The sequence below is a fragment of the Myotis myotis genome, unplaced genomic scaffold (assembly GCF_014108235.1).
Source record: "Myotis myotis isolate mMyoMyo1 unplaced genomic scaffold, mMyoMyo1.p scaffold_m19_p_13, whole genome shotgun sequence".
Classification (NCBI taxonomy): Eukaryota; Metazoa; Chordata; class Mammalia; order Chiroptera; family Vespertilionidae; genus Myotis; species Myotis myotis.
The window spans coordinates 49,427,534-49,454,249 of NW_023416317.1; the positions used below are offsets into that span (position 1 = coordinate 49,427,534).

Below are 26,716 nucleotides of genomic sequence, written 5' to 3' on the forward strand. Positions count from 1 at the left end.
ATATATTTTAAAAAAAAGATTACCATATGAGTAGAAAGATACTGATTCCAGTATTCAGATTAGAAAGCTCCCAGCTATTCACACTTACAGTCATTCTTCGTTTGAGTGTCCCGAAGCTGCTTTTCAAGGACATTCAATTGTAAGAGATGCTCTTGCTGCTGTTTGGTCCAATCCGTTCTCTCTGATGAGAAAAGCTGAGGGAAAGAGATCAATTTACTGGAAAAGGTATACTGGTCTGATGAGATACACTCCAAACCAGTACCATTCTCTGTTTTTAAACTGTTTAAAAGTCTCTGACCAGAAGAAAATCAGCTGTTTCCTTCAACTACAGTGAAGATGCCCAACAAAGGAAAGGATCCCTGCAGGCGGCTGAACCGTCATCCCACTTTCTTCTGGACAAACAGAAAGGGGTCCATGTGCACCACAGACTAAGAGGGCCAGGGCCGTGTGTGTGTGTGTGTGTGTGTGTGTGTGTGTGTGTGCGCGCGTGCGCGTCTCCTTATCAGAGCAGTATGCGAAGTAACAAAGTAGAGAAAACAACTCAAACCAGTGTTGGCTGGGGCTTTGCGAAGTCCTATTCTTCCTGTGAGACCCCGATCCCACCTTTCTGAGGCCGTGCTCTCGGTCTCACCTCCTGCATTTGTGTAGAATGATGCTCCAGTTTGTCAATGCGCTGCTGAAGCTTCAGGTTTTTATGCTCTTCTTCATCCAACTTGACCTGCAGAGTACTCATTTGTTCCTGCAACACAGAAACTTGTTGTCAAAATCTTAGACATTCCACCATTTCTTCCACATTAAAAAACAAAATTCAAAACCTTATATGGACAAAGGTATCAAAGGCCAGTTTGGAACCAGAAAACAATTTCAGAAGACTACAGTAATGATTTCTCATACTCATATCTGACAAAATAAACTTCATAATGAAGGCTATCAAAAGAGACAAGTTCAAAATTACACTTGTGGTCTGTCAAGGTAGATAATTTGAAACACGTAGGAAAAGTGGTTAAATTAAAATTGTAAATTAAGCCACAGAGCCAGCTTGAGATTTCTGAGATTTCTCGGGGCTATGTAAAATGACTTCACCAGAAAGGCCTCCATGCCAGGAAAGGGCAAAATTCTGAAATTTGGGATGGTCTGGCTCACTCTAAGTTTTACTATACAGTAGAAAAACTTAAAAATATGAAATCACCAGAATTCTTAGGTAAATGAATTTTATATGTTATTTCAAATATACCAAAAGTGGTCTAAAATTTCATCTAAAATAAGATTCCTTCAACTATTTTAACTTTCTTTAGCAGATACAGCACTGCGCCATATAAACAAACCAGTCTGGAATCTGAATCTAGTGGCAAACTGGTCTCTTTACATATAAGAGAACCAAAGCCAAAAGACATTAGAAAATGACTTGCTAAACATTGCAGTGAATTAAAAGAATAAGAACAGCCTGGTTTCTAAGCCAGGAGTCTTTACACACCCATACCAAAAAAGGTAGTAAACAGTTTTGAACATTGAAAATTGTGGTTAAAATGATAAAGGAAATTGTTTAAATGAATGTCTCATTATTTTTTCTGAAACTACACATTACCTGCACCATCCTAAGTTCTTCAGAAATGGCTTCAAAAGCTTGTTCATTCATCTCAGGTGGAACTGGCTCATTTAAGATATCATTATCTAATTTGCTAGAATTCTGAGTGTACGGAGACCCCAAGCTCCCTGTTTCAGGGCTTAATTTTGATCCTGGTCGAGGCCAAATTTGATAAACCTTGGTTGGTGTAGTTATAATCTGCAGCAAAAAGTAATTATGGAAAACAACATTAGCAGACATGAAAGAAAAAATTGTGTAAACAGAGAGGATAAAATTGAAATTCTATTCATGAAAGGAAAAAAAAAGTATCCCTTAGAGGCAGCACAGAAATGCCCAAGTAGACACAAAGAATCTATCAATTTAATGCAGACTTAAGCAAAATTCTAATAAGATTTAGAAAAACGAAACTTGGTAGGTGGATTCCAAACTTTATGCAAAGAATAAATGTGTAAGAAGACAAAAAGAGAACAAATTGGGAAGACTTACCTGGCCACTATAAAAATACATTATGAGGGTATGGTTGTTTAAAAAGCGTATTATTAGCATACGAAGTCAAACAGAACATTGGAAGAAAACACAAAGTTAGGAAACAGAATGATTTATATGTGTAAAGTTCAAATTAGTGAAAAAATATAGACTTTTAAAAAAGTTAAATCCCTATGCCATACCACTCAAAAATAAAATAGCAGATGCATTAAATAGGTCAACATAAAAACAAAATTATTGAAGTAGTAAAAGAAAGTGGAATATACTGATGATCTTGAGATTGTCTGGGCCTTTAAAAATGAATGAAATAAGTCACACAGATCAAGAATCAATAAACCTGTGTGTATCAAAATTTTAAAACTTTTATGACAAAAGCATCACATTTGAAGATGAAAGGCAGGGAATATGATGGCAGAATATAGGTATAAGAAACAAGATTAACACATAAAAACTCCTACAAATCAAGTAGTAGGAAAATGGGCTCTTTTTTTCATAGAAAAGGGCAGACAAATGGACAATGAACACAGGAAGATGTGTGACCCCACCAGAAATGAGGGAAATGAAAATTAAAACCTTAATTAGATACCATTTTTCACCCACCAGACTGTCAACCATTAAAGAGCTGACAGTGCCTGTCCAGGGTCCTATGCAGGGCAATGCGAGCTCCCCAACTTCCTGGGAAGGCACAGGGCTCAGAGCTGGAGCGGGCACGTCAGCAGGACTGACTCCAGGGCTGGGACATCCTGGGACTTCTCCCTCACAGCCCCCGCCCAGAGAATGCTTGCACTAAAACCACCTAAATCAGCCAGGGGTCATCCAAAAATGGAAGCCTAGGTTTAAAATAAGGTAAAGTCCTAGGTACTAGTTAATATGGAAAGTCCCAAGTCATATCTCTGAGAAAACAAAAGCCCACTGCAGAATAACATATGTAGAATAATCCATTTACATTTAAATGCAAAGAACAACAAAAATCGATGAAATAACTCTACATATCTTTCTCAGAGCATATATATTTACTATACAAAACTGTTAAGAAAAAGGAATCCCAAACTGATTAACAAATTACCCCTGGGGATGGGGAGTGAAGGACTAGATTAGACCCAAATTGGTGGTGGTGCGCAGTAGGAATTTTAACCTAAATTTGCATACAAATATATATTTACTTTAAACAAGAACAACATATTCATAAAGTACCGATATAATTAAAAATGAACTAAAAACAAACAACAAAAGATCTGAATTGCTAGGCTACTCTTGGCAAAGCTTTTAATCCCCTCCTCCCTATCTGCTCAGCTATAATTGGAAGAAGACAGACTGGAGTGTCAATGCTTTGAGCTCTGTAAGTGCGCTGTGCTAAGGGGCTACTGACAGAAATTATAAAATATTTGGCAATATTCTGCAAGTATTTTAAAATAGTTTCCTACACAGATTTTAAAGGCCACAATTTTTAAAAAGCAAAGAAAAAAAATTCGACCTTTATAAGAAAAAATAGCCTTTTCCAGGTTAAAGAAATCATAATATATCAACACAATAAATGCTTGTTGCAGCTGCCTAAACAAACACCAAAACAAACAAAAACAAAAAGGAAAATTATTTTTCCCCCTTCAGATATGGGACAAACTCTAAAGTATCATTATGTTACAAAAAATAAAAGCAGAATGCTGTGCATTATATGCTGCTTGTATAAAATATGAAAAAGGAAGAAAACAAAAAGCAGACTTGGTGACATTGATTGCCTCCAAAGAGGGTTCCAGGTAATAAGTAATGCCATACATTTGTAGAGGAAGGACAGCAGACGGCAAGAGACTCGTCACTGTGTACTCTTTGTACCTTTAAAAATTCCAGTCATGTGAATTACCTATTCAAACAAATGAATAAAATAACTTTTTAAAAAGCAGTTTCTTATGAAATGACACAAAAAACATCACTGCTAAAGACAGCAATAGATACACATCTATTTATTATCAAGTGTAGGATGTATAAGGAAAGTTGTTGTTGTTGTTTTTAACCTTAAGAGAATTTGGCACAAAAAGCTAAAATCAACAGTAGCAGCACCTTCTTAACCTTTTGCTTCCTTCATGTTTTCTTGCTCCTCCATCTCAGTTTTTTTTTTTAAATGAAGGCTACGGTTATTAAGGGGAAAACCTCTTCTGGTTTTCCACATTGTTACCCTGGATCCTTTGTGGTCTTTGTCTTTGATTTCTATTCTGCAAGCTTTGAGCACATGTTACATTATAGCAACAGCTGCCATTTACTAAGATCTACCAGACTGGCACTTTATTATCTCATTTAATGCTCTAAAAAACCTAAAAAGCAATTAAGTTAGGAAACCAAAAAAAAGAACTTTCCTTTTTGTTTGTTCGTTTGTTTTGGGGTTTCTTGGGAGTGAGGGCAGTGAGATGAGAATCTGAACCCAGGTGTCACTCCATGGTGCATTGTTTCCTCACCACCCTCCATCAGAACACTGGGTCCACTGCCTGCAAGGGACTGTATCTGTACCTGGAGATAATCTGTGCCAGCGCCATTACTAACAAAGTGAGACAGCAGGATTGCAGGCTGAAGCATTGCTTCAGAAGACCTACCTTCAGGGTTTCAGCATGAATTTTATTCAGCTGAGAAACTTCTTGCCGCTTGCAGGCTTTTGTTGCTTCCAAAAGGTTTTCGAGATTAAGGTTCGCTTTTTGCAAAGACTGAAGCTCTGATTCTAATTCTAGCTGCCTTCTCCTAATAGATATTATAAAATTAAGTATTTTAGGCAATAAGTAATGTCATACATTTGTAGAGTACTTTATAGTTTATACTCTCACATAACTTTATTGTTATCTCTTTAAATCAGAGATAGTCTTAGATTATTACCCTCATTTTCCAATTGGTTGAAATACAGCTCAGAGACTGATTACTGTTTAAGGTGTTCAACTAGTAAATGGCAGAGCTCCAATTCAAAAGCCCAAACAGCCCTGGCGGAAGTGGCTCAGTTAATTGTGTGTCATTATCCTGTGCAATGAAAAGTACTTAGTTGAATGGCCGGTTTTTCAGGTTGTGGGGTCAATCCCCAATAGATAGGGGGCATGCAGGAGGCAGCTGATCAATATTGTTTCACTCTCACACAGATGTTTCTCTCTCCCTCTCCCGTCCATTCTCTCTAAAAATCAATAAAAATATCTTTGAAAAAATAAATAAAAGAGCAAAATCTATTAAAAAAAAAAAAGCCCAAAGAGTCCATAATGGTTCTATATGTGATGTTATTTTTTTAAATTTCTTTATATTTTATAAGAGGATTAATCTCAGTTATAATATAAATTTTTTTACAGAGCATCTAGAAAGAATATTAACACATTAAAATCCAGATTTAATTCAAAACAACAGTAATTAAAATGTGGTGGCACGATAAACATTTTACTATGTAAGTTTAATAGGCACTCATCTCAACATTAAAACATTCCAATTATCTAGGTCATTAAATATATAATTTTTTAAATTATATTTTGATTTTTTACAGAGAGGAAGGGAGAGGAATAGAGAGTTAGAAACATCGATGAGAGAAACATCGATCAGCTGCCTCCTGCACACTCCCCACTGAGGATGTGCCTGCAACCAAGGTACATGCCCTTGACCGGAATCGAACCTGGGACCTTGAGTCCGCAGGCTGACGCTCTATCCACTGAGCCAAACCGATTAGGGCTAAATATACATATTATTAAAGAGCTGGAAGTTTATGTCAATTATACCTCAATTTAAAAAACAAGTAAAAACAAAACTTAGAAACAAGCCCTTTCCCCTCATGTCAAAACAAGTTAGTTGCTATATGAGAATCGTTGAAGTAAAATGCTCAATTAAATGGTCAATGTCAAACCCTAAAACAAATAAACACTAAAAGATATGAAAATAGGTTAAGCATGAATGTGTATCTATACTTTACCTAGTTAGTTCTTTGAATTCTTCATACTCTTGCTTTGAATTATTCAGTTCTGTCTGCATTTGCAGGAGTTGTGCTTTTAGCTTCTCAGAGTTTGCTAATGAACATGGCTCTTTTGCAACTTTAGGAGAGAATCCTTGCTGACCTGATAATAAGGAAACAAGTTGGTTTTTGAAAGACAAAAATAGTAGAATACATTTTCTAAGTTCTCTGCCATGTATCCATTTTGAAGCACAAGGAGGAAAAAATGAAAAGTGGGTTGGAAGGTGGACCCTAAAATACAAGAGCCTATAACTCAACAGGAAACGTAAGAAACAACACAGTGTGGCGAAGAGTATTAGAAGTGTTTCAGAGAAGCTGAAAGCCACAGGATGCGACGGGGCAGCTTTAGGACAACACCTTAGGAGCAGAGCCAGCAATGACTGAAGCACAACACACAATGCTGGGGAGGACCGTCGCTGGTGAGTCTGGCAGGAATTGGAACCAGCAGCTAATGTTAACAGTCAATGAATTTTAGGAAAGAAAACAAACAGCAAAGGCAGCAAGTTGAAAGAACTTGGTATCACCAACCAGAAAGAAAAGGTTAATTTCCAGGGATTACTTAGAAGACTGGATATGTTGACGAGTCCCACTGGGTTTCAGTGGTGAAATATCATGTAACAGTTCTCTAGACAGTGGTGTCTGTTTTGAAGATGGTGGGGTCCAGAAATTACCATTATTATCTTTCAAGGGTACTAAGTCACAGTATGACTGAGGTCAAAATGGCCAACAAATTACAGAGCATTATAGAGAGAAGTAGTTGAAATAATACAGAAAACCCGATTTTTAACTTTGCATGTAAAATCTTAGTCTCTCCATACCCAAATACTGAGAATTTTATTCTTTTATGAAGTCATAAACAGAACAGAAGAAGGCTTGGAAAAGGACATTTTGGAAAAAAAGCAAACACGCTTCTTTATGAGTGAAGAATTAATACAATCAAAACGTTCTCAATTTCAACTTAAACAGAAACAAGGACTGAGACAGGGTATGATAAAAGACCATAAGAATATTCACTTTAAAAATGGAGCAACCACAGACGTTCCTACAAAATTCCACAGTATGAGTACCAATAGCTGCCAAGCCAGTTAGATTTAGTGCTAAATAAAGCACCATCACAAAAGTAAAAATAAACTTGTGGAACTAGCCCAGCCAGGATGGCTCAGCGGTTGAGTGTTGACCCATGAACCAAGAGGTTACCGGTTTGATTCCTGGTCAGGACACATGCCCAGGTAGCGGGCTTGATCCCCAGTGGGCAGTGTGCAGGAGGCAGCCGATCAATGTTTCTCTCTCATCATTGATGCTTCTATCTCTCTATCCCTTCCTTTCCCTCTCTCTAAAATATAATTTTAAAAAAGCAGACAGCCCTAACCGGTTTGGCTCAGTGGATAGAGTGTCGGCCTGCAGACTCAAGGGTCCCAGGTTCGATTCCGGTCAAGGGCATGTACCTTGGTTGCGGGCACATCCCCAGTAGGAGGTGTACAAGAGGCAGCTGATTGATGTTTCTCTCTCATTGATGTTTCTGGTTCTCTATTCCTCTCCCTTCCTCTCTGTAAAAAATAAATAAAATGTATTTAAAAAAAATAATTAAAAAAATTAAAAAGCAGACATATTATTTTAAAAACTTGTGGCTGCCCGGCCAGTATGGCTCAGTGGTTGAGTGTCAACCTATGAACCAGGAGGTCATGGTTCGATTCCCCATCAGGGCACATGCCCAGGTTTTGGGCTCAGTCCCCAGTTTGAGGAGTGCAAGAGGCAGCTGATCAATTATTCTCGCATCATTGATGTTTCTATCTCTGTCTCCCTTTCCCTTCCTCTCTGAAATCAATAAAAATATTTAATTTAAAATAATAAAAATAGCCCTGGCCGGTTTGGCTCAGTGGATAGAGCATCAGTCTGTGGACCGAAGGGTCCTGAGTTCGATTCTGGTTAAGGGCATGTATCTCGGTTGCAGGCTCCTCCCTGGCCAGGGCCCTGGTCAGGGTGCATGCAGGAGGTAACCCATCAATGTGTTTCTCTCACATCAATATTTTTCTCTGTCTTTCCCTCTCACTTCCACTCTCTCTAAAATCAATGGAAAAATATCCTCGGGTGAGGACTTAAAAAAATAAAATAAAAATACGTAAACTTGTGGGAATAACATATAACTAACAGAGTGCACACTAGCAAGCATGGCCAGCAACCACGACATCAAGACAAAAACTCTGTGATGAGTCTGATCACGCTGACATCTCTCACCATACAGACCGTAATCAGGTGGGTAAACATTTCAATTCTATACTAATTCATGTTGTGCTTAAACATTTGTCATTTCAAATACTTAAAAAGGAAAGTTCTATTTCATAAAAATTAAATGTAATATCCAATCAATCTTTTATAGACAAAACAAAGATATCTATTGCCCTGGCTGGGTAGCTCAGTTGGTTAGAGCATTGTCCCCATAGGCCAGTGATGGCAAACCTTTTGAGCGTGGTGTGTCAGCATTTTGAAAAACCCTAACTTAACTCTGGTGCCATGTCACATAGAGAAATTTTTTTATATTTGCAACCATAGTAAAACAAAGACTTATATTTTTGATATTTATTTTAGATATTTAAATGCCATTTAACAAAGAAAAATCAACCAAAAAAATGAGTTCGCGTGTCACCTCTGACACGCATGTCATAGGTTCGCCATCACTGCCATAGGCCAAAGTTGTGGATTTGATACCTGGTCAGGCCACATACAAGAATCGACCAATCAATGCATAAAAAAGCGGAACAACAAATTGATGTTTATCTCCCCCTCTCTCCCTAATCAATCAATAAATTAAGAACAAAAACAAAGATATATAATGGGTAGTTCCTTGCTACATCTACTAGCCTACATTATTTACTACTCTGATTTTTGAGAAAAAAGGATAGAACATGACTTTTGATTAACATAAAAGAAAAAGTATATATATAAGAAATTAGCATACCAGGTCTAAAGGCAATATAAAAGGCCTTTAAAAGAGCCACCCGCCCCAACAAGGCATGTATACAACAATCACTTCTTACTTTTGTCGTTTTTCTCTGTGCCAGATACTTGAAGGAAGGCTTTCTCTAGCTTTGCAATGGTCTGCGCATCCACCTCTTGGGCTCTTTTCACAGACTCTGATAATCTCAGTCTTCTGTTCTCCTCCCTGAGGGAGTGATTTTCCATAGCATATTTGGCAACTCTGGGGTGGTGCTCTATCTGTATGACACAGAAGGATTTCAGACTTAATCCTAGCTGGTTTGGCTCAGTGGATAGAGCGTCAGCCTGCGAACTGAGGGGTCCCAGGTTTGATTCTGGTCAAGGGCACATGCCCAGGTTGTGGGCTCGGTCCCCAGTGGGTGGCATGCGAGAGGCAGCCAATCAATGATTCTCTCATCATTGATGTTTCTCTCTCTCCCTCCTTCTCTGAAATCAATTATATATATAAATAAAGGATTACAGACTTATATATATATACAAACATGTCCTTAATGAACAAGTCTTTCTGAAAACCTGTTAGAAAACATTATGAACTGCTGGTGGTAGCCTGCTGCAACTACCATGGAAAGCAATGTGGCACTTGTGATCTCAGAGTGAATGTGTGCACGTCCTACAACTCTGTGTTCTAGGTTTAGGTCTGCACCCTTGAAATTTTCACCTCGGGCCCTAGGGAATAAGCATAGGGTGTACATTGCAGCAAACTTTTCATGCAAAGGAGCCTACTTATATTAATTACACAAAGCAAAGAATAAGGAAACTACTGACCAGGACTGAGTGACCTCCAAGATACACTATGTGAAAAAGGGAAGGTGCAGAAAAGTGTGTATGGTAAGCTGCATTTTTCACAAAAAAAGAAAAAAAGTAAAAATATCCGTATTAGTTTGAATATGCATAAAACCTCTGGAAAGATACATAAAGCTGAAAACCAATTATCTTTGATTTTTAAAGATGTGCCTGTATTAATTACCCATCCTTCCCAGGCAAAAGGAAAACCAAAAACAAAAGAAACTTTAAAGGCTGAACTGTAGAGAGACTACTGCTTCAGATAACCACCGGTGCGCACAGGGCGAACTTGACTTGACCTGCTGGGTCAAGAGCTTTTCCCTTCAGTTTTATTATTTTAGAAAATGGGGGACAAAGGGGTCGGGGATTGCGCAATCATACTGTCAGGTTAATTCATTTAAAACAACTCCACTGTGTTACAAGAATGTGGTGACAAATTTTTATTTGCCTTGGACTTCTTTTACATTTAGAAATACTGCAAAGGTCATGACTCACTTGTTCTCGCAGAGTCTGAATCTCATCCCTTAATTCCGACAGCAAACGATCCTGCTCCTCGGGCAGAAAACTTCCCCGCCCTTCCTTGTGGAGCTTCTCCAGGCGCATTATTTGATCCTCTCGGAATTTCACAATCATCTTATTAGATTGAATAAATTTCTCTTTTTTGAGGGTGAGGTCTTCTAACTGGGTAACTTTTTCTACCAGAAACTTAAGAAATTCATAATTTGGTTAAACATGAAAAGTAATTCACCTTCCCTACATTTTCACAAACTAAGAAACAAACATTAAATTCCCATTTAATCTCAAAGGCAAAATTAGATTTTTCACAGCCTTCCTTTTTTTATTTCCTGTCGGCATTTACTCCATTCAGAAAGGCATCAACCACATAGTAAAGCCTAAAGTATCTTGCATCCCCCCTGCCCCTTTATACAAATTCAGTTTCCTACCTTTTTCTCCTGTTCAGACTTCTTAAAGAACAACATTGCCTCTTTGAAATACTTCATGTAATCAGTCTCATCTTTCTCTGTAGTTGATCCAGTGAAAAAGGGAAAGGGGAAAACTGTTTATCTTTCACATTTTATGACCAAGAGATGAGCTAAAACGGCCTTTGCCTGCCTGCTCTCAATTAATCTAAAAGAATCAAACTATTATCAACAGATCACGGATTTTAAATTAACCCAGTCCACATATTAGCTATTCTTTGAAGAACAGCCTCTCTCACTCAATTTAGTAAACATATATAGATAACATATGATATAACCGAATCTTAGAAGTGGATCAAAATGAAATTTATTAGTGTCTTTTTAGCAGTTTTAATATTCAAAATTACTTCTACTCCCCCTTCCCACATATCTCACAGAACTCAGTACCTATGGAATTGGTCTCTGGTTACAAAGTACCATGTTCCTATGTAGGTGAAGTAAACAGACACTTGGGGGAAAGTTTGGGAAGCCTTATTGTGTTGTGCCTGTCATTGGGGGGTTCCAACACTAATGTCCACACATGGTCTTCCTTCCTCAGGATGAAGAACACTGTCCATCTTACCTCTGGTCAGAAAGCTTTCTGGTAGTATCTGCCCTACAGTGAGCTGGGCCAGCTGTTCTTTGAGCCTCTTCACTTCAGCTTGGAGCTGGCTCACATTGCCTTGGGTGTCCTCATTTACCACTGCCTGTTCAAGAATGTTTTGAAAGCATTAAAAAAACATTTTGTGGCCCTGGCCAGGTAGCTCAGTTGGTTAGAGTGTTTTCCAGATACACCAAGGTTGCCAGTTTCATGCTCCATCAGGGCACATGTAAGAATCAACCAATGAAAGCATACATAAGAAACAAATCAATGTTTCTCTCTCCCCCTCTAAAATCAACCTGCAAACAGCCATCAGCCCCTCACCCAGGCTGGCCAGGCACCCCTGTGGGGACCCCCAACCAAGATGGCGGCCAGCAGCCACAGAGCTGAAGCGAGTAGGAGGCAGCCAAGCTTCCCGGCCGGCTCTGAGCTCCACTCAAAGCAACAAAGTTTCAATTATAGAAGGTAAATAAACCCCAGGCCTAAGCTGCAGTCGGACATCCTTTGCTAAGGAGGCGGTAGCGAGCAGGAGCCAGCTCTGAGCTCCAACTGAGACCTGGGACGGAACGTCCTGCCCCATAGAGAAGAGCCAACTCTGTGATGGCTGTAACCGTCCCTCTGTCATGGCACGCTATAGGGTGTGATGACTGCAGGGCTGGCCTGAGCACCATCGGCTTGGCAGAAACCACCCTCGCCAAAGGAATCCAATCCTGTATTTCCTAACAGTTCCTCCTAAAAAGAAGGATTAGTGTTACAGCTCCATTTCTGTTTTACTACCATACTTAATGCTCTTTTAAAGAAATAAATCTTTAAGAAATTTCCTTAAAGAAAATGTCTTAGAGACCACATCTAAGAAGTTGAAAAAGCCTACAGGGTGATGACATGAACCAATAGTTGAGTACCAACCAGATAAAAGGGATCCAATTGTGAAATACCCAATTCTCCAGTGAGGGAAAAGCCCCAGGGAAAAGATCTGACTAGCTCACCCTTAAACCAGTCCCAAATATGCCAGCCACTGCTCTGCAGCGACTTACCATTGAGAATGACTACTGTAAGGCTCCTGGTTTTGTTGTTTCATGTGTTAAGAAGCCATTCTTAGTTGCTTCTGATTCTTAAGGCCAGCTCATTATAAGGCACTCCCGTATATTCTGACATCATTGTTACATCAGTGACCTCATAATTCTAATTACTCCTGTGGTTCTCTACTCTCTTAAAACTTCTAGTAAGTCCCAAGAGGTTCTAGGGTTAGGAAGCTCTAATGATTTTTTCTCCTCATATTACAGATACCCTACAAGGGGGTCATAATCCAATAAAATGAATGAATGAATGACTACACTCTCCTGACTTATCCAGGGAAAAGAGACAACATTCTTACAATGATAAGATACTCAGGGAGTCTTCTTTGGGGATAAGAACGGTCAATTTCTCCTTTGAAAGACAGAAGAAATTAATCTTCCAACTTCAGGCACTACAATTCTTTCCTTTGGTACCAAAGAGGCCTCCCACCTCTCCAACTGAGCGGGGAATCCTTGGTCTTTTGACAGTCTGCACCAGGACTGGGGCCACATGCAGTCTGCTGCCTGTTATGGAAAGTTGTAGTGGAGCACAGCCAGGCCCATGTGCTGACATACTAGCTATGGCTGCTTTCTCTAACCAAGGTAGAGGTCAGCAGTTGGGACAGAGACCACACAGTCCAGGAAGACTAAATGTTTACTACCTGGTCCTTTACAGGAGTTTCTGACCACTGGTGTACCTGAATATGAAGGGAGCTTCTTGTATAAAAGAAAAAATGGAGAATCCTTGCAGTTATAGGCAAAGTAAAAAACAATGTTTGTCAACATCATCCAATTATTTTCAGGGTGAATTCCTATCACCACCCACCAACACACAGCTCTGCTAGCAGAGTTTAGATACATAAATTCAGTCTCCAATCCTAATGACAAAGGTAAAACGTTGCCTTCCCTTAATAAAAAACTAGACAAACAAGAACAACCATAAGACCCAATCTAGGTCTCAAGTTACATGAGGAGTACAGAAGGCTAGGAAAGATGAAGTAGAAATCTTGCTTAGAGTTAAGCTTTCACAGTGACATAAAAAGCTACAAAGATGAGATACTGCAAGCATAAGTATTTTTCTAATTTACCTCATTGTACTCAGCATTTTACCTTATTTTTAATCAGCTTGGCCCTTTGAGCAAAATTCAGTGTTGACAGGGTTTCCCCAAAACACCGGGATCCAGGATGAACGTTTGCGATGATGGCTGTCTTGGCATTACCTCCAAGGGAATCCTGTTTAATGATATGAATGTACACATTTTCAGGGGAGAAACAATAAGACTTTTTTAAGCAAAGAAAATGTACACTCTTACCAAGGCTGAGAAAATATCCAACTATGAGCCATAGTGGGCATAACCAAAAGAAGCGCCCAGGAGCCCAATGATGTACCTTACCCGGAGTAAGAAGGTGAGCTTGGAATCTCTGTAGCAAATATGCCTCTGTTTTCCATTTCCCACATCCACAAGGGCTGTAATCACTTGGCCCAGGCAGCTCAATGATCGGTTTATGTTACCGGCTTCCTAAGGCACCAGGGAAAAGGACAAAAGTTTAGGTGCACTAGTTCCTTTTTGGTATTTTGAATTAAAATATACCAGCAGGGTGACAATTTTGAATGGAAAGGCAAGTCAGGAACATTAAGGATAACTTAACTTTTCAGCAAAAAGATGTCCTCAACTATCCGCTAACCTTTTCCTATTTGACACACACAGCGATTTTAGTATTCAAACACAAAAATCATGTGAAGAAAAAACAATCAATGCCACCTTATCGCTGTAATGGTTTTAAATTAATCTATAGGGAAGGCTAAATACTTGGCCTAGACCTAGGTCCTGAACCCCTGAATTATGAACAGTATAGTTCCTCTTTCTCCTTATGAACTTGGTAGTTCTGGAACAGTTTTATAGATCAGGCTTTCTGCACGAAATCACTCAAAATTTTTCTCAGTGTTTGGAGAGCTGAGAGTAAAGTTGGCCAGGTACTTATCCTCAACAATCTATGCCGCCTTAAACCGCCACCCCAACCCATCCATTGACCTATGCTGAAATGCCACATCACTCTGTGTCCACAATAACCTTTAAGATGCCCCCCAGTGTGGCATGTATTCCTGTTCCTTTCTCCCTGTCCAGCTCCAGACCACTCTGAGAACACAACTCATGAGCTACTTCTTTCCCACACTTCCTCTCAGGAGTCCCTGCCACACCCTGCTTCCTCTGACCCCTGTGGCCACTTGTACTATATAATCCCTCCTGGATGAATTCAAATACCCTTGCTGCTGACAAACCCGTCCCACGTATGTTTACTGTCCTACAACAAAAATGTCTGTATCTTTCATAACTTCTTATTCCTTTGTAGTCCTCACAACTCTGCTGGGTATTGATATCTATAAGAATTTACACACAAGTTCAACTGAAGACCATAATTCCATTCTTACCTTCAACCTCATCCCTTCTGCATGGGTGTCTCTTTGCCTTTCAGATCCTGCTAAATCCACCATATTGAGTAGGGAGGTTCGTATATTTACTGTCTCACTGCTTTTCTCCATTGACTCTACTGTAATCGTGAAGACTGCATGAGACCTCGAGGATTCTCTATTCATTGATGTCGAGGCCACACGCCTGTTTCTCCATCCTCCAGACAACACCTGGGCAAAAGGAAACAGATCATCACAACTTCCAAGTGGTCACTAACATCAATAGAAAAACAATAAAAAGTAGTGAGAAAAAATACCGGTCCATCAAGGAATATACACAAGGTATTTTCCTTTTTGTCCCCTCTGTTATGGAAAGAGAACAAATGGAATCAGAGGCACAGGACCTAGAACTGGTTTTGCCATTCTCTATTTGCATTAACAAATCACAAAATCCTTCTGAAGCCTTCCTTTCCCTAGACTATGAGAAAGCTAGACAAGATGAACCTCAAATTGACCTTCATGCCCCGTTTTGTCAGCTCATTGGGTCCACCAAGTATTTGTTCTCTCTTCCTATTCCCTATGGCAAGGAGGACATGAAGGTTCAGTCTGAGACTCTGGAATCAGATGAACATGAGGTCAATCCTTGGTTCTATTACTCACTAGTTGTGTGGCGTGGGGCCAGTCCAACCTTTTCACAGCTCAATGCCCTATTTGTAAAATGGGATTATGGGTCTTACCCCATAAGGCAGAACATCTCAATCTGTAATAAGCATACTAATCACTTGGGGATCTTGTTAAGACTCAGATTCTGATTTCATAGGTGTGAGGTAGAGCCTTAGATTCTTGTAACAAGCTCCCAGGTGATACTCACAGTCTGAGAACTATATTTTGAGTAGTAAGGTCATAATATGTACAGCTGATTTAGAGAGCAGAGATCCCAGTAGCTCCTCAAAGGAGCAACTCCCAGGAGGAACCACTAAAGAAATACAGACTCTATGAAATGTCCCCGGGTCATCCGGTATGGTTTCAGGAGTGCCTGGTTAGAATGAATAGCACCAAAATAGTGCAAAATCAAAAGTCGCAAAGTTCTATTTTAACTAAGGGGAGTATAAAACACTGACATTCTGTTTTGCCTCTTCAAAATATTTCTAGTAGCTCAATTCTTGCTTTTGTTGAGATCAAGGAGCATTTCACAGCATGCTATGGTGTCCAAGGATCACAAAGTTCAAGGCCGGATACCTGATAGGCTCCAGCTGCGGAGGTCACCACCTGCTCCACTGCACCAACAACAAAGACGCCCTTCTTGATGTGTTCCCTTAAGTACAGTCCAGCCGATGCAGAGTCCAGTAGGTCATAGATCTGCTCATTATAGATTTCAATAAAGGAACACTTACAAAGGAAACTCTTCCCAGCTCCAGCCTGTATAAAGAGAAGCCTGGTTTAGATATATTATTTTTATGCATTCATCCCTATCTTTCATGAGCATTCATCTTTCACTTGCTTCACAAGTATAAAATTTCTACAATCTTATCCTTTACATCATAAAAGATACCTAAGAGTCAGCTTAAAAAAACCTAGGTAACTAGTTTCAACATATCACTATATTTACAGCAGCATCGCTGTGGTCCCAAGAGCCCTTCCAGAGGTGCTGAGAATCAAGACAGTGAGATGGGAATTGAGCAGTCCAGTTGGGCAATTTCATTTTTTAAAAATATATTTTTATTGATTTCAGAGGAAGGGAGAGGGAGAGAAAGATAGAAACATCAATGATGAGATAGAATCATTGACTGGCTGCCTCCTGCATGCCCCACACCCAGGCATGTGCCCTTAGCTGGAATTGAACCTGGGACCCTTCAGTCCGCAGGCCAACACTCTACTCACTGAGCCAAACCGGCTAGGGCAGCAATTTCATTTTTATCTGTCTTATATATTGGACTTCCTCACAAAGTTTTACTTGAAGCAAGTGTTATATACTTTAAAAGACAAAAAATATTTTAAAAGCCTCTCTATAGAATTTTCAACCACCGAAATGCACGGCACTAAACAATTTGCTGACATGCAATGTGTGTGCCTAACTGCAGTGGCTAGGAACAGTTTCTGCAAAGACATAAATGGCAAAGAAATGTTACATATCAGCCTCCTTAAAACATAGAATACTAATGGCTGTTAAGCCTGGAAATCACCAAGCTAAAGAACACATCGTGAGAATGGCCCAACCTGGGAGCCAATGGAAGAGGGAAGCCCACATCCAATAAAGTAAAAACTTTTGACCAGTTTGGCTCAGTGGATAGAGCGGATAGAGCATCAGCCTGAGGACTGAAGGGTCCCAGGTTCGATTCCGGTCAAGGGCATGTACCTTGTTTGCAGGCATATCGCCAGTAGGGAGTGTGCAGGAAGCAGCTGAATCGTTTCTCTCTCATCGATGTTTCTAACTCCTATCCCTCTCCTTCTCCCTTCCTCTCTGTAAAAAAAAAAATCAATAAAATATATTTCAAAACTTTTGAAAATAAAACTCAGAATCCTTAATTTTATCTTAAGAATCAACAGTTTTTAATACCACATTACCTGTACAAATTGTGAAATACAGCCACCTCCATGTATCATGCCTAGAAGCTAACGTCTCAAAATAGAATTGCTTTATTATTACAGTGTTTTACCTTATCTTTTTCACGATCAATTAAGGAAAACAAATATTCAAAACTTCGTGGGATTACTCCTCTCAGGTTATGAGAAAAATTATCAGATTCAGATGGTCCTAAAAAATGGAAAAATACATAGCTGTTCATTGTATGCTGTTAACATTGGGGAAAGAGGGAGATGTGAGTGGATATGTAAATAGCAGGACTTTACAGAATACTAATTCAAGCTATAGCTATACTAGTATATACCGGAGAAAAAAACGTAGCTAGAAAAGATCTAGAAGTTTTGATAAATATTAGTTTATATGCCTTAGGGACCAAAAGAACTAACAAAAGGCTGGTATATGCAAGAAAGATACAGAAAAAACTTTTAATAGTATCATCTTGGTGTGCTACAACTGGAATATTTGACAGTCCTTGTAAAGTGTACCTTACAAATACATATCATAGAGGCAGAAAAATGCAAGTAAATGAACAAAGAGGACAAATAATATTAGAGTGTGCAGGTAACGTTATAACATTTTCCTGTGAAATAACATAAAGATATTCAGCATACTTTTAAATATATATGTATATATATGTGTGTGTGTGTATTGATTGATTTTAGAGAGGAAGGGAGAGGGAAAGAGAGACAGAAACATCAATGATGAAAGAGAATCATCTATCAGCTGCCTTCTGCACGCCCAACACTGGAGATTGCTTGAAACGATGCTGAAAGAAGCCAGACATAAAAGAGTGCGTACAGTAAAGTTTCATTTGTAAAAGTTCCAAAACAAGCAAAACTAATGATGACAGAAGTCTGAGTAATAGAGTACATATTTTAGGGGATGGGGTGGGGATAGTTGCTGACTAGGAATATGGATCTAGGTAGCGGTTATACAGGTATATAAATATGGAAAGTCATTAAACCCAATTTAAAGATGGTTTATAAGCACCTACTTGTGCTAGGCATTGAGCTGGGAATAGAGCCATAAACATTGACTTTGCTTTCATGGGAACACCGATCTGACAGAAGCCTGGGAAATAACGCTAATTTTATGAGGTCAACATCATGTATGTATAGAGATTATGCTCTCCCAAAAATGTACTAGGTGCTTCCATCACAGAAGGAGCAGACTAAGCCAGCAAATGTTAATCATTAATTTACTTACCCATCATAGTAAACGTTTTCCCTGAGCCAGTCTGTCCACTGTAAAAGGAATGTTAGATATTATTTTACACATGAAATTTAGAAGACCACCCTCCTATTAAAGTAGTATATGAATTTTCCCATAAAGAGCTGATTTTCTTTCTTATTTTGAATTACATTAGGTAAATGTGAATGACCCATTTTCTTCCTCCTCTATTTTACCATTAAGAGCTAACCACTGTTGTCTGGTAATTGCTTCTGGCTTATACAAAACAGCCATCAGAGCTTTCATGTAGTTTTTATTTTCAAAATTGGAATGAAGTTCTAAAGGCTGCTCTGCAACCTGTTCCTCCCGCCTAAATTTTACCTCAGATATTTCCCTGAGTCAGTAGAGATCTACTTCATGTTTTTCAGCTGTATCACATTAGTGTTCGTCAATGTATCACAACTTATTTAACCAAAACAAACTGGACTTGTGTTTCCAATTTTTGCTGTTTTAAATAATGCAGTAATTCCTTTCCTAAATTCTTCCTTTAAGATACTGAAATGTTTCATTTAAAAATAAAGCAATTTTGCCTGGCTGGCATGGCTCAGTGGTTGAGAGTCAAGCTTTGAACCAGGAAGCCACAGTTCAATTTTGTTGAGGCACATGCCCGGGTTGCAGACTCAATCCCCAGTGTGAGATGTGCAGGAGGCAGCCGATCAAAGATTCTCTCTCGCCCTAACCAGTTTGGCTCAGTGGATAGAGCGTTGGCCTGCGGACTGAAGGGTCCAGGTTCAATTCCGGTCAAGGGCATGTACCTTGGTTGCAGGCATATCCCCAGTAGGGGGTGTGCAGGAGGCAGCTGATCGATGTTTCTCTCATCGATGTTTCTAACTCTCTATCCCTCTCCCTTCCTCTCTGTAAAAAAAAAAAATCAATAAAATATATTTTTTTAAAAAAAGATTCTCTCTCGTCATTGATGTTTCTGTCTGTCTCTCTCCCTTCCTCTCTAAAATCAATAAAAAATATATCTTTAACAAATACACACACAATTTTAGCCCTGGCCAGTATGGCTCAGTTGGTTGGAGTGTAGTCCCATGCACTGGAAAGTTGAGGGTTCAATTCCCGAAAAAGGCACATGCCTGGATTGCAGGTTCAGTCCCTAATTGCGGTGGGTGCAGGAGACGGATCAACACGTATCCCTCACATCAATGTTTCTCTCTCTCTCTCTCCCGCCCCCTCCTTCCCTTCCACTCTCTAAAAATCAATTGGGGGGGAAAATCCTTGGGTGAGAATTAAAAAAAAAAAAAAAAAAGTTACACTGCAAGTTATATTCCTATTTAAGAAATGAATCTGAAATAACACTAAAATTCATCCTGTATAACTGCCAAGGTGGTCTTAATGCTTTCTGGACCTCCAGCTTATATTCCAACATTAAATCTCTAGTAATATTTTAAGGCTTGCCAACATTTAGAAATTCAGGATCATCGTTTCAATATTCAAATATTTGTAGCAATTTTATTTATAATTACTAAAAACTGGAAGCAACCAAGACATCCTTTAGCAGGGAAATGGATAAACAAACTGTAGTACATCCATACAATAAAATACTTCTCAGGAAAAAAACCTACAGGAATATACTATTGATGCATGTAACAACATAGATGAAACCTAAATGCATTCTATTAAGAAGAAAAAGCCAAATCCAGAAGGTTACATATTGTATGATTCCATTTATATGACACTCTACAAAGCCAAAGCTATAGGAATGGCAAAAATATTAGTACCTGGATGTGAGAAGGGAGAGTGGCTGACTACAGAAGGGACAAGGAATGAGAACTGTTCTCCTCAGTACTGGGTGTAAATATATGACTGTCTGCATTCGTCAAAACACTGTCAACTAACTGTACACGACAAAGAGTGAATTTGAAAGTATGCAAACTCAATGAACAAGCAAAACACATCAACCAGATAGATGTCTCTCCCCCCAGTCTCCCTTCCTCTCTGAAGTCAATAAAAATATATTTTTAAAAAACACAAGAATCTATACATAACCTTTATACTCAGTAAATTTTTCACAGAGATACAGGCTAACAATTCTGAAGCTGCTTTCCATGTGTACTGGGGTTGATCAAATCGATAAATGGATGAAAGAAGGTGGGAGCCAGGTTTCTCACTGTCAGCAAGGGCAGTTACAGATAAACAAAAGAGAACAGAATGAGTCCTGTGGATTCACTGGATTCTAGAATGAACCCATGTGAATTCTAAACCCTGGATTAGTGTCAGAGACATCAGTATGAACTACTGTTTAGCTTAATACAGATGCAAATTGATAGGTAAAGAAACAACTATAGACATGTCTGTATATACATGACTTAGTATATATATTACCTAGTTCTGTCTGAGAAGGCCTAGAGGCAATGATATTCCAGTAGCAACAAACACACCTAGTGCCAGATCTTAGTTCCTAAATACCACTCTCCGGGAAAAGGAATCAGGGCACGTTGGCGGAATGGCTGATCCTAGGCCTAGGACAGGAAAAATACAAGATGAGCCAAGAGCCTCTTGTAGCACCAGAAAGTAGGCAAGTGCTAAAAAACCCAAAAGGATGTGACATCTCAATGAGACATAGAAACCAACCTCAAATAGCTCCAATGGCCAAGCTAGAATACGAGCAAAAAGATAAATAAAATGTAGTGCTGAATTATAACTCAAACTATAAATATGCATACGTCCATACCATATATATAAATAAATGGGGGAGAAAAGACGAATCTTCCTTACATAATCGCAAATACAGTAAGTCCTCACCTAATGTTGTCAAGATTCGATGACTTGCCGAAACCGGTTTGGCTCAGTGGATAGAGTGTCGGCCTGCGGACTGAAAGGTCCCAGGTTCGATTCCGGTCAAGGGCATGTGCCTGGGTTGCGGGCACATCCCCAGTGGGGGATGTGCAGGAGGCGGCTGGTCGATGTTTCTCTCTCATCGATGTTTCTGACTCTCTATCTCTCTCCCTTCCTCTCTGTAAAAAATCAATAAAAATATATAAAAAAAAAAAAAAAAAAAAAAGATTCGATGACTTTAAGTCAGTGGTCAGCAAACTCATTAATCAACAGAGCCAAATGTCAACAGTATGACGACTTAAATTTCTTTTGAGAGCCAAATCTTTTAAACTTAAACTATATAGGTAGGTACATTGTTATTAACTTGATTAGGGTACTCCTAAGCTGGCCTTTGCTAAAAACGTCCTCAATCTGATTGAGGTACATTCGCTGAGGTCAACCCCTTCCAACTCTCCCATCCGCACTCGTCTTGTACACTTGTGTCGTCTATCTCCTTTCGTTCATCTTCTCTATATGTCCACCCCCCACTTCTTCTAACGCCACTTCTTCAAAATAGACTCGCCCAAGTCGAAAACCGACTTCTGCGCATGGGCCACGAAGTTTCAATCGCACTGTACGTGCGGGCCTGCACGTGGTATTTTGCGGAAGAGCCACACTCAAGGGGCTAAAGAGCCGCATGTGGCCATTTGCCGACCACTGCTTTAAGAGAAACTGACATATAACAAAACCAATTTTACCCTAAGCTAATCAATATAAAAAAGAGTTCAGTTCCTACAGTATCTTATCAAAGTTATAACTAAATGATGTTATTTCAGAACCTGCTATAATCTAAGTACTAGATACTCTCCCTTCCAGGAGGCAGAGTTTAATCCCCTCTACCTTGATTATCCAGGTGGGGCAATCTAATTACAGGAGTCCTTAAAATTAGAGACCTTCTCATCTTTAGTTAGAGGGTGATGTGACTAAGGAAGAGACGGAGTTGCATGTTGTTGGTTTTGAAGATAGAAAAAGGGAGCTGTAAGCCAAGTAATGTGAGTGGCCTGTAAAGTGAAGAATATGGATTCTCCCCTGGAGCTTCCAGAAAGGAACACAGCCCTGCGGCCACCTTTATTTTAGCTCAGTGAAGCTGTGCTAGACTTCTGACATACAGAGCTGTGAGATAATACATTTGTGTTGTTTCACCACTAAGTGAGTGGTAATTTGTTACATCAGCCATAGGAATGAACAGAAGCACTTGTTATTGTACCCTTGTATCCTCATACACAATAGTGAGCAACTTACTATGCAAAGATGGTGCCATTATACCCGCTCATGCAAGATTCCACAATGCCTTTGGCCACCGTTGAGAACACAGACTCCTACAAATGTAAGCACCAAATATGTTAACATTTCATAAAAATAAAAACCTTTTTCTTAAGCTGCATTCTAAAATATAACAACAGCCCTAACCGGTTTGGCTCAGTGGATAGAGCGTCGGCCTGCGGACTCAAGGGTCCCAGGTTCGATTCCAGTCAAGGGCATGTACCTTGGTTGCAGGCACATCCCCAGTGGGGAGTGTGCAGGAGGCAGCTGATGGATGTTTCTCTCTCATCGATGTTTCTAACTCTCTATCCCTCTCCTTTCCTCTGTAAAAAATCAATAAAATATATTTAAATTTAAAAATAAATAAATAAATAAATAAATAAATAAATAAATAAATAAAATATAACAACAAAGGCTGTGTGCTTAGTCCTGGCTGGTGCGGCTCAGTTGGTTGGAGCATCATCCTGTACACTGGTCAGGGCACATACCTAGGCTGCAGGTTCAATCTTGGGTCAGATGCATCCAGGAGGCAAACCGATCGATGTTTCTTTTTCCCATCAATGTTCTCCCCCTCGCGCCCCTCCGCCCCCCATCCCTCTCTCTAAATCAATTTAAAAATGCATATGTTGAAACCCTAATCCCCAATGTGATGGAGATGGACCTTTGAGAGGTAATTAGGTCTCTCTCTCCCCTGCCCCTCCATCTCTCCACCAGTGAAGACAGTGGGAAGGCAGGTATCTACAAGCCAGGAAGTGAGTCCTCACCAGACACTGGATCTCTTGGCCTTGATATCTTGGACTCCCCAACCTCCAGCAACTGTTAAAAATCAATACTTTTTGTTTAGGCCACCTAGTCTATATTTTTGTTAAAGCTTCCAGGGCTGGCTAAGACCTCTCCTTAAATTAGGCAGATCAACAGTACTTATCAATCATCTAAGAGGCTCTGAAAAGTACACCTTCACTGGATGGAGAGAAACAGTGAAGCAGGCTTGCCATTCTGACACAAAGTCTAATGAAGGAAGAAAAAGTATTTAATAAAATTAAATTTAAAATATTTATGGACTGTCTGAGCTTCCTTATCTGAGATCTATCAAACTAAATAGACCAGAAACAAAATCCTCACAAATAACAGAATCTTATGTTTTCCAAAAGGAAAGTTACATTTCCAAAGTGATCATTACCTGAGTGGTGTCCATGCTGGCAACATGATCAAAAGTGAAGGTCTTGGGCTCCGGGTTGGAGTGCAGCCGGAGAGTCGTAGAGGAGAGCACACTTAAGCATAAGTTTTGCTCTCCATCAGCTAATCCAGAACCCTCCGTAGGTGGACGAATTCGCACAAAAACTTTGATGGCATCACCTTCATTACTAAAGACAAAACATGTAGCAGCTGAGTTTACTGAAGAAAATGGATCAGGTGCATCCAGGCTCACATGGATCTGAGGCTCACATGGCCTCTACTGCTTCTACACTGAGAGGTTCCCCAACCAAGCCCAAGATTTACCCCGTTTACATTGACCTCTTTTATGAGTCCCACATGACCCACTCTATGAGTCCCACATGACCCACTCCCTTTACTGATTTGCTTCAGGACAGTCATCTTCACAAGCCTTTACTTGAAATCAACTCAGAGGGAGTTGATTCCAAGGAGCTCCAAGCATTGCTTGTCTCTAGTTTCCCTCTTAGAAGCTATAACAAAATGGGAGATATTGATCCCAATGTTTAGTCTGGAAGGTGAGAGGGCAGTGGGTGGGGAGATGTGATTTCTTCCAGATTTCCAGGTAGCCAAGGACCCAGCCTAATTCTCAAACAAGTACCCTTTGTTTCAAGTACCCTTTACTATGCTACATTATTATTTTAAGAAAACTACCTTCTCAATCTCATTAACAAGATTTTTTTCTTACCTTGGCTGGTTAGACTGACAATTTGTCATACTGCGTAATTCAGCTAGAAAAAAAGATAAGAAGTAATTAAAGGTATTTAAAAGTGCAATATATGATTACAAATACATCTCCTAGGGCAAAGGAAACTAAGGAGAAAATAAACAGATGAGACTACATCAAAATAAAAAGCTTCTGCACAGCAAAAGAAATCATCAACAAAATGAAAAGAGAGCCCACTGTATGGGAGAACATATTGGCAATGATACATCTGATAAAGAGTTAACATCCAAAATATAATTTAAAATAGTTTTTCCTTGAGATATTAATGTTTATTGCATGTAACATTATTATATTTAAAATTATTTTTCTTGAAATAAAAAACTGAAGAAAAAAATATATATATAAGGAATTCATACAACTTAACAAAAGGAAGACAAACAATTCAATTAAAAACTGGGCAGAGGACCTAAATCGACACTTTTCCAAAGCCGACATACAGATGGCCAAGAGACATATGAAAAAATGCTCAGCCACTGATCACCAGAGAGATGCAAATTAAAACGACATTGAGGTATCACCTCACACCTGTCAGAATGGTTACAATCAACAAATGACAAATGCTGGAAAGGATGTGGAGAAAAGGGAACCCTAGTACACTGCTGGTGGGGATGCAGACTGGTGTAGCCATTATAGAAAACAGTATGGAGTTTTCTCAAAAAATTAAATATGGAACTGCCGTTTGACCTAGTGATCCCACTTCTAGGAATATATCCTAAGAAACCTGAAACACCAATCAGAAAGAATGTACACACCCCTCTGTTCATAGCAGCACTATTTACAATAGCTAAGATCTGGAAACAGCCCAAGTGCCCATCAGTACATGAGTGGATAAAAAAGCTATAGTACACTTATTCCATGGAATACTATGCAGCAGTAAAAAAGAAGACTCTGTTACCCTTTGAGACAGCATGGAGGGACCTGCAGAGTATCGTGCTAAGTGAAATAAGGCAGCCAGAGAAAGACAAGTATCACATGATCTCACTCATATTGGAACCTAATGAACAACATAAACTGTTGAACAAAACAGATCTAGAGATATAGAAGCATGTCAAATCTCAGAGGGATGGTGGGAAAGGATGAGGGGTTGGGAGAGGTGGGAAAAGATCAACCAAAGAACTTGTCTGCATATATGCATAAATCAAGGACACAGACAATAGGGTGGTGGAGGCCTGGGGCAGGAGGCAGGGGTGTCAATGGGGAAAAAGGGGACATATGTAACACTTTCAACATAAAGGTGTGGAGTGAAGACATGGCTCTGCCACTAATATTTCCATCTCAAACAAATGACTTGCCTCTCCGTTTGTCTTCCCACCTTTTCTTTCCTTATCACAGCCACTGGCCGACTTTTCCTTTAGGACGAGATTAGTTAGGCACTAGGGGATGTCCTTGTGGGCAATCAAGCATTGCATTTCTTTTTGAGGTGTCACAGAAAAAAATCCTCCATAGGTACAAAAGCCAAAGCTGCAGAGAGCACTGCATGGGCTCTCTCGCCCCTATGTTCCCACTTCATGCTCCAGGTCTCTGGACTGCTGGGAATGCAAGAGGTGCTTAGATGGGATGTCATCAACCTCAACTTTGCTAACAAACTTAAAGGAGGGGGAGAATTCCCCAGGGACATCACCAGCATCACAAAGGGGCACTGTGAATGCCCTGCTCCCATCACTTCTAAAAAGTGATGTACGTAGACAGGGCAGAGTCCTTTAATAGACATACCACTTTGCACTAATATATCACAGGCATAAATTCTCTTGCTTGAGTCCAGATGTACTGAACAAATACTGTGGCTGTGCAGAAAGCATAATAAAACATTTTGGTCCAATAATGTACCAATTTGTGTGCTAATATCCCCTGAATACGAAAAATAGTGGAGGAGCCCTGACAGTGTGGCTCAGTGGTTAAGTATGAACTATAAACCAGGAGGTCATGGTTCCATTCCTGGTCAGGGCACAGGCTGGGGTTGCTGCTCCATCCCCGGTTGGGGGCATGCAGGAGGCAGCCGACCAATGATTCTCTCCATCACTGATATTTCTGTCTGTTGCTCCTTCTCCC

The 26,716-nt window shown here is 39.7% G+C and overlaps 1 protein-coding gene across 3 annotated transcripts in view; it reads right to left on the reverse strand.

The window, feature by feature from the left end:
* Window positions 1–26,716, reverse strand: part of KIF15 (kinesin family member 15) — a 50,055-nt gene that overhangs the window by 22,085 nt on the left and 1,254 nt on the right. Inside the window, exons 2-19 of one of the 3 annotated variants that reach the window (XM_036333096.1) lie at window positions 24,629–24,671; window positions 23,909–24,092; window positions 22,708–22,784; window positions 18,622–18,659; window positions 17,489–17,586; window positions 16,071–16,250; window positions 14,853–15,062; window positions 13,816–13,941; window positions 13,532–13,654; window positions 11,349–11,472; window positions 10,751–10,827; window positions 10,302–10,511; window positions 9,065–9,242; window positions 5,991–6,132; window positions 4,654–4,795; window positions 1,586–1,783; window positions 632–739; window positions 89–194 (exon numbers count right to left, since the gene is read on the reverse strand). In XM_036333096.1, the coding sequence (XP_036188989.1) occupies window positions 89–194; window positions 632–739; window positions 1,586–1,783; window positions 4,654–4,795; window positions 5,991–6,132; window positions 9,065–9,242; window positions 10,302–10,511; window positions 10,751–10,827; window positions 11,349–11,472; window positions 13,532–13,654; window positions 13,816–13,941; window positions 14,853–15,062; window positions 16,071–16,250; window positions 17,489–17,586; window positions 18,622–18,659; window positions 22,708–22,784; window positions 23,909–24,092; window positions 24,629–24,671 (2,364 nt within the window). Of the gene's footprint in view, window positions 1–88; window positions 195–631; window positions 740–1,585; window positions 1,784–4,653; window positions 4,796–5,990; window positions 6,133–9,064; window positions 9,243–10,301; window positions 10,512–10,750; window positions 10,828–11,348; window positions 11,473–13,531; window positions 13,655–13,815; window positions 13,942–14,852; window positions 15,063–16,070; window positions 16,251–17,488; window positions 17,587–18,621; window positions 18,660–20,973; window positions 21,111–22,707; window positions 22,785–23,492; window positions 23,545–23,908; window positions 24,093–24,628; window positions 24,672–26,716 lie in introns of those variants that run through there. The other 2 variants (XM_036333098.1, XM_036333099.1) reach the window with 2 other exon arrangements.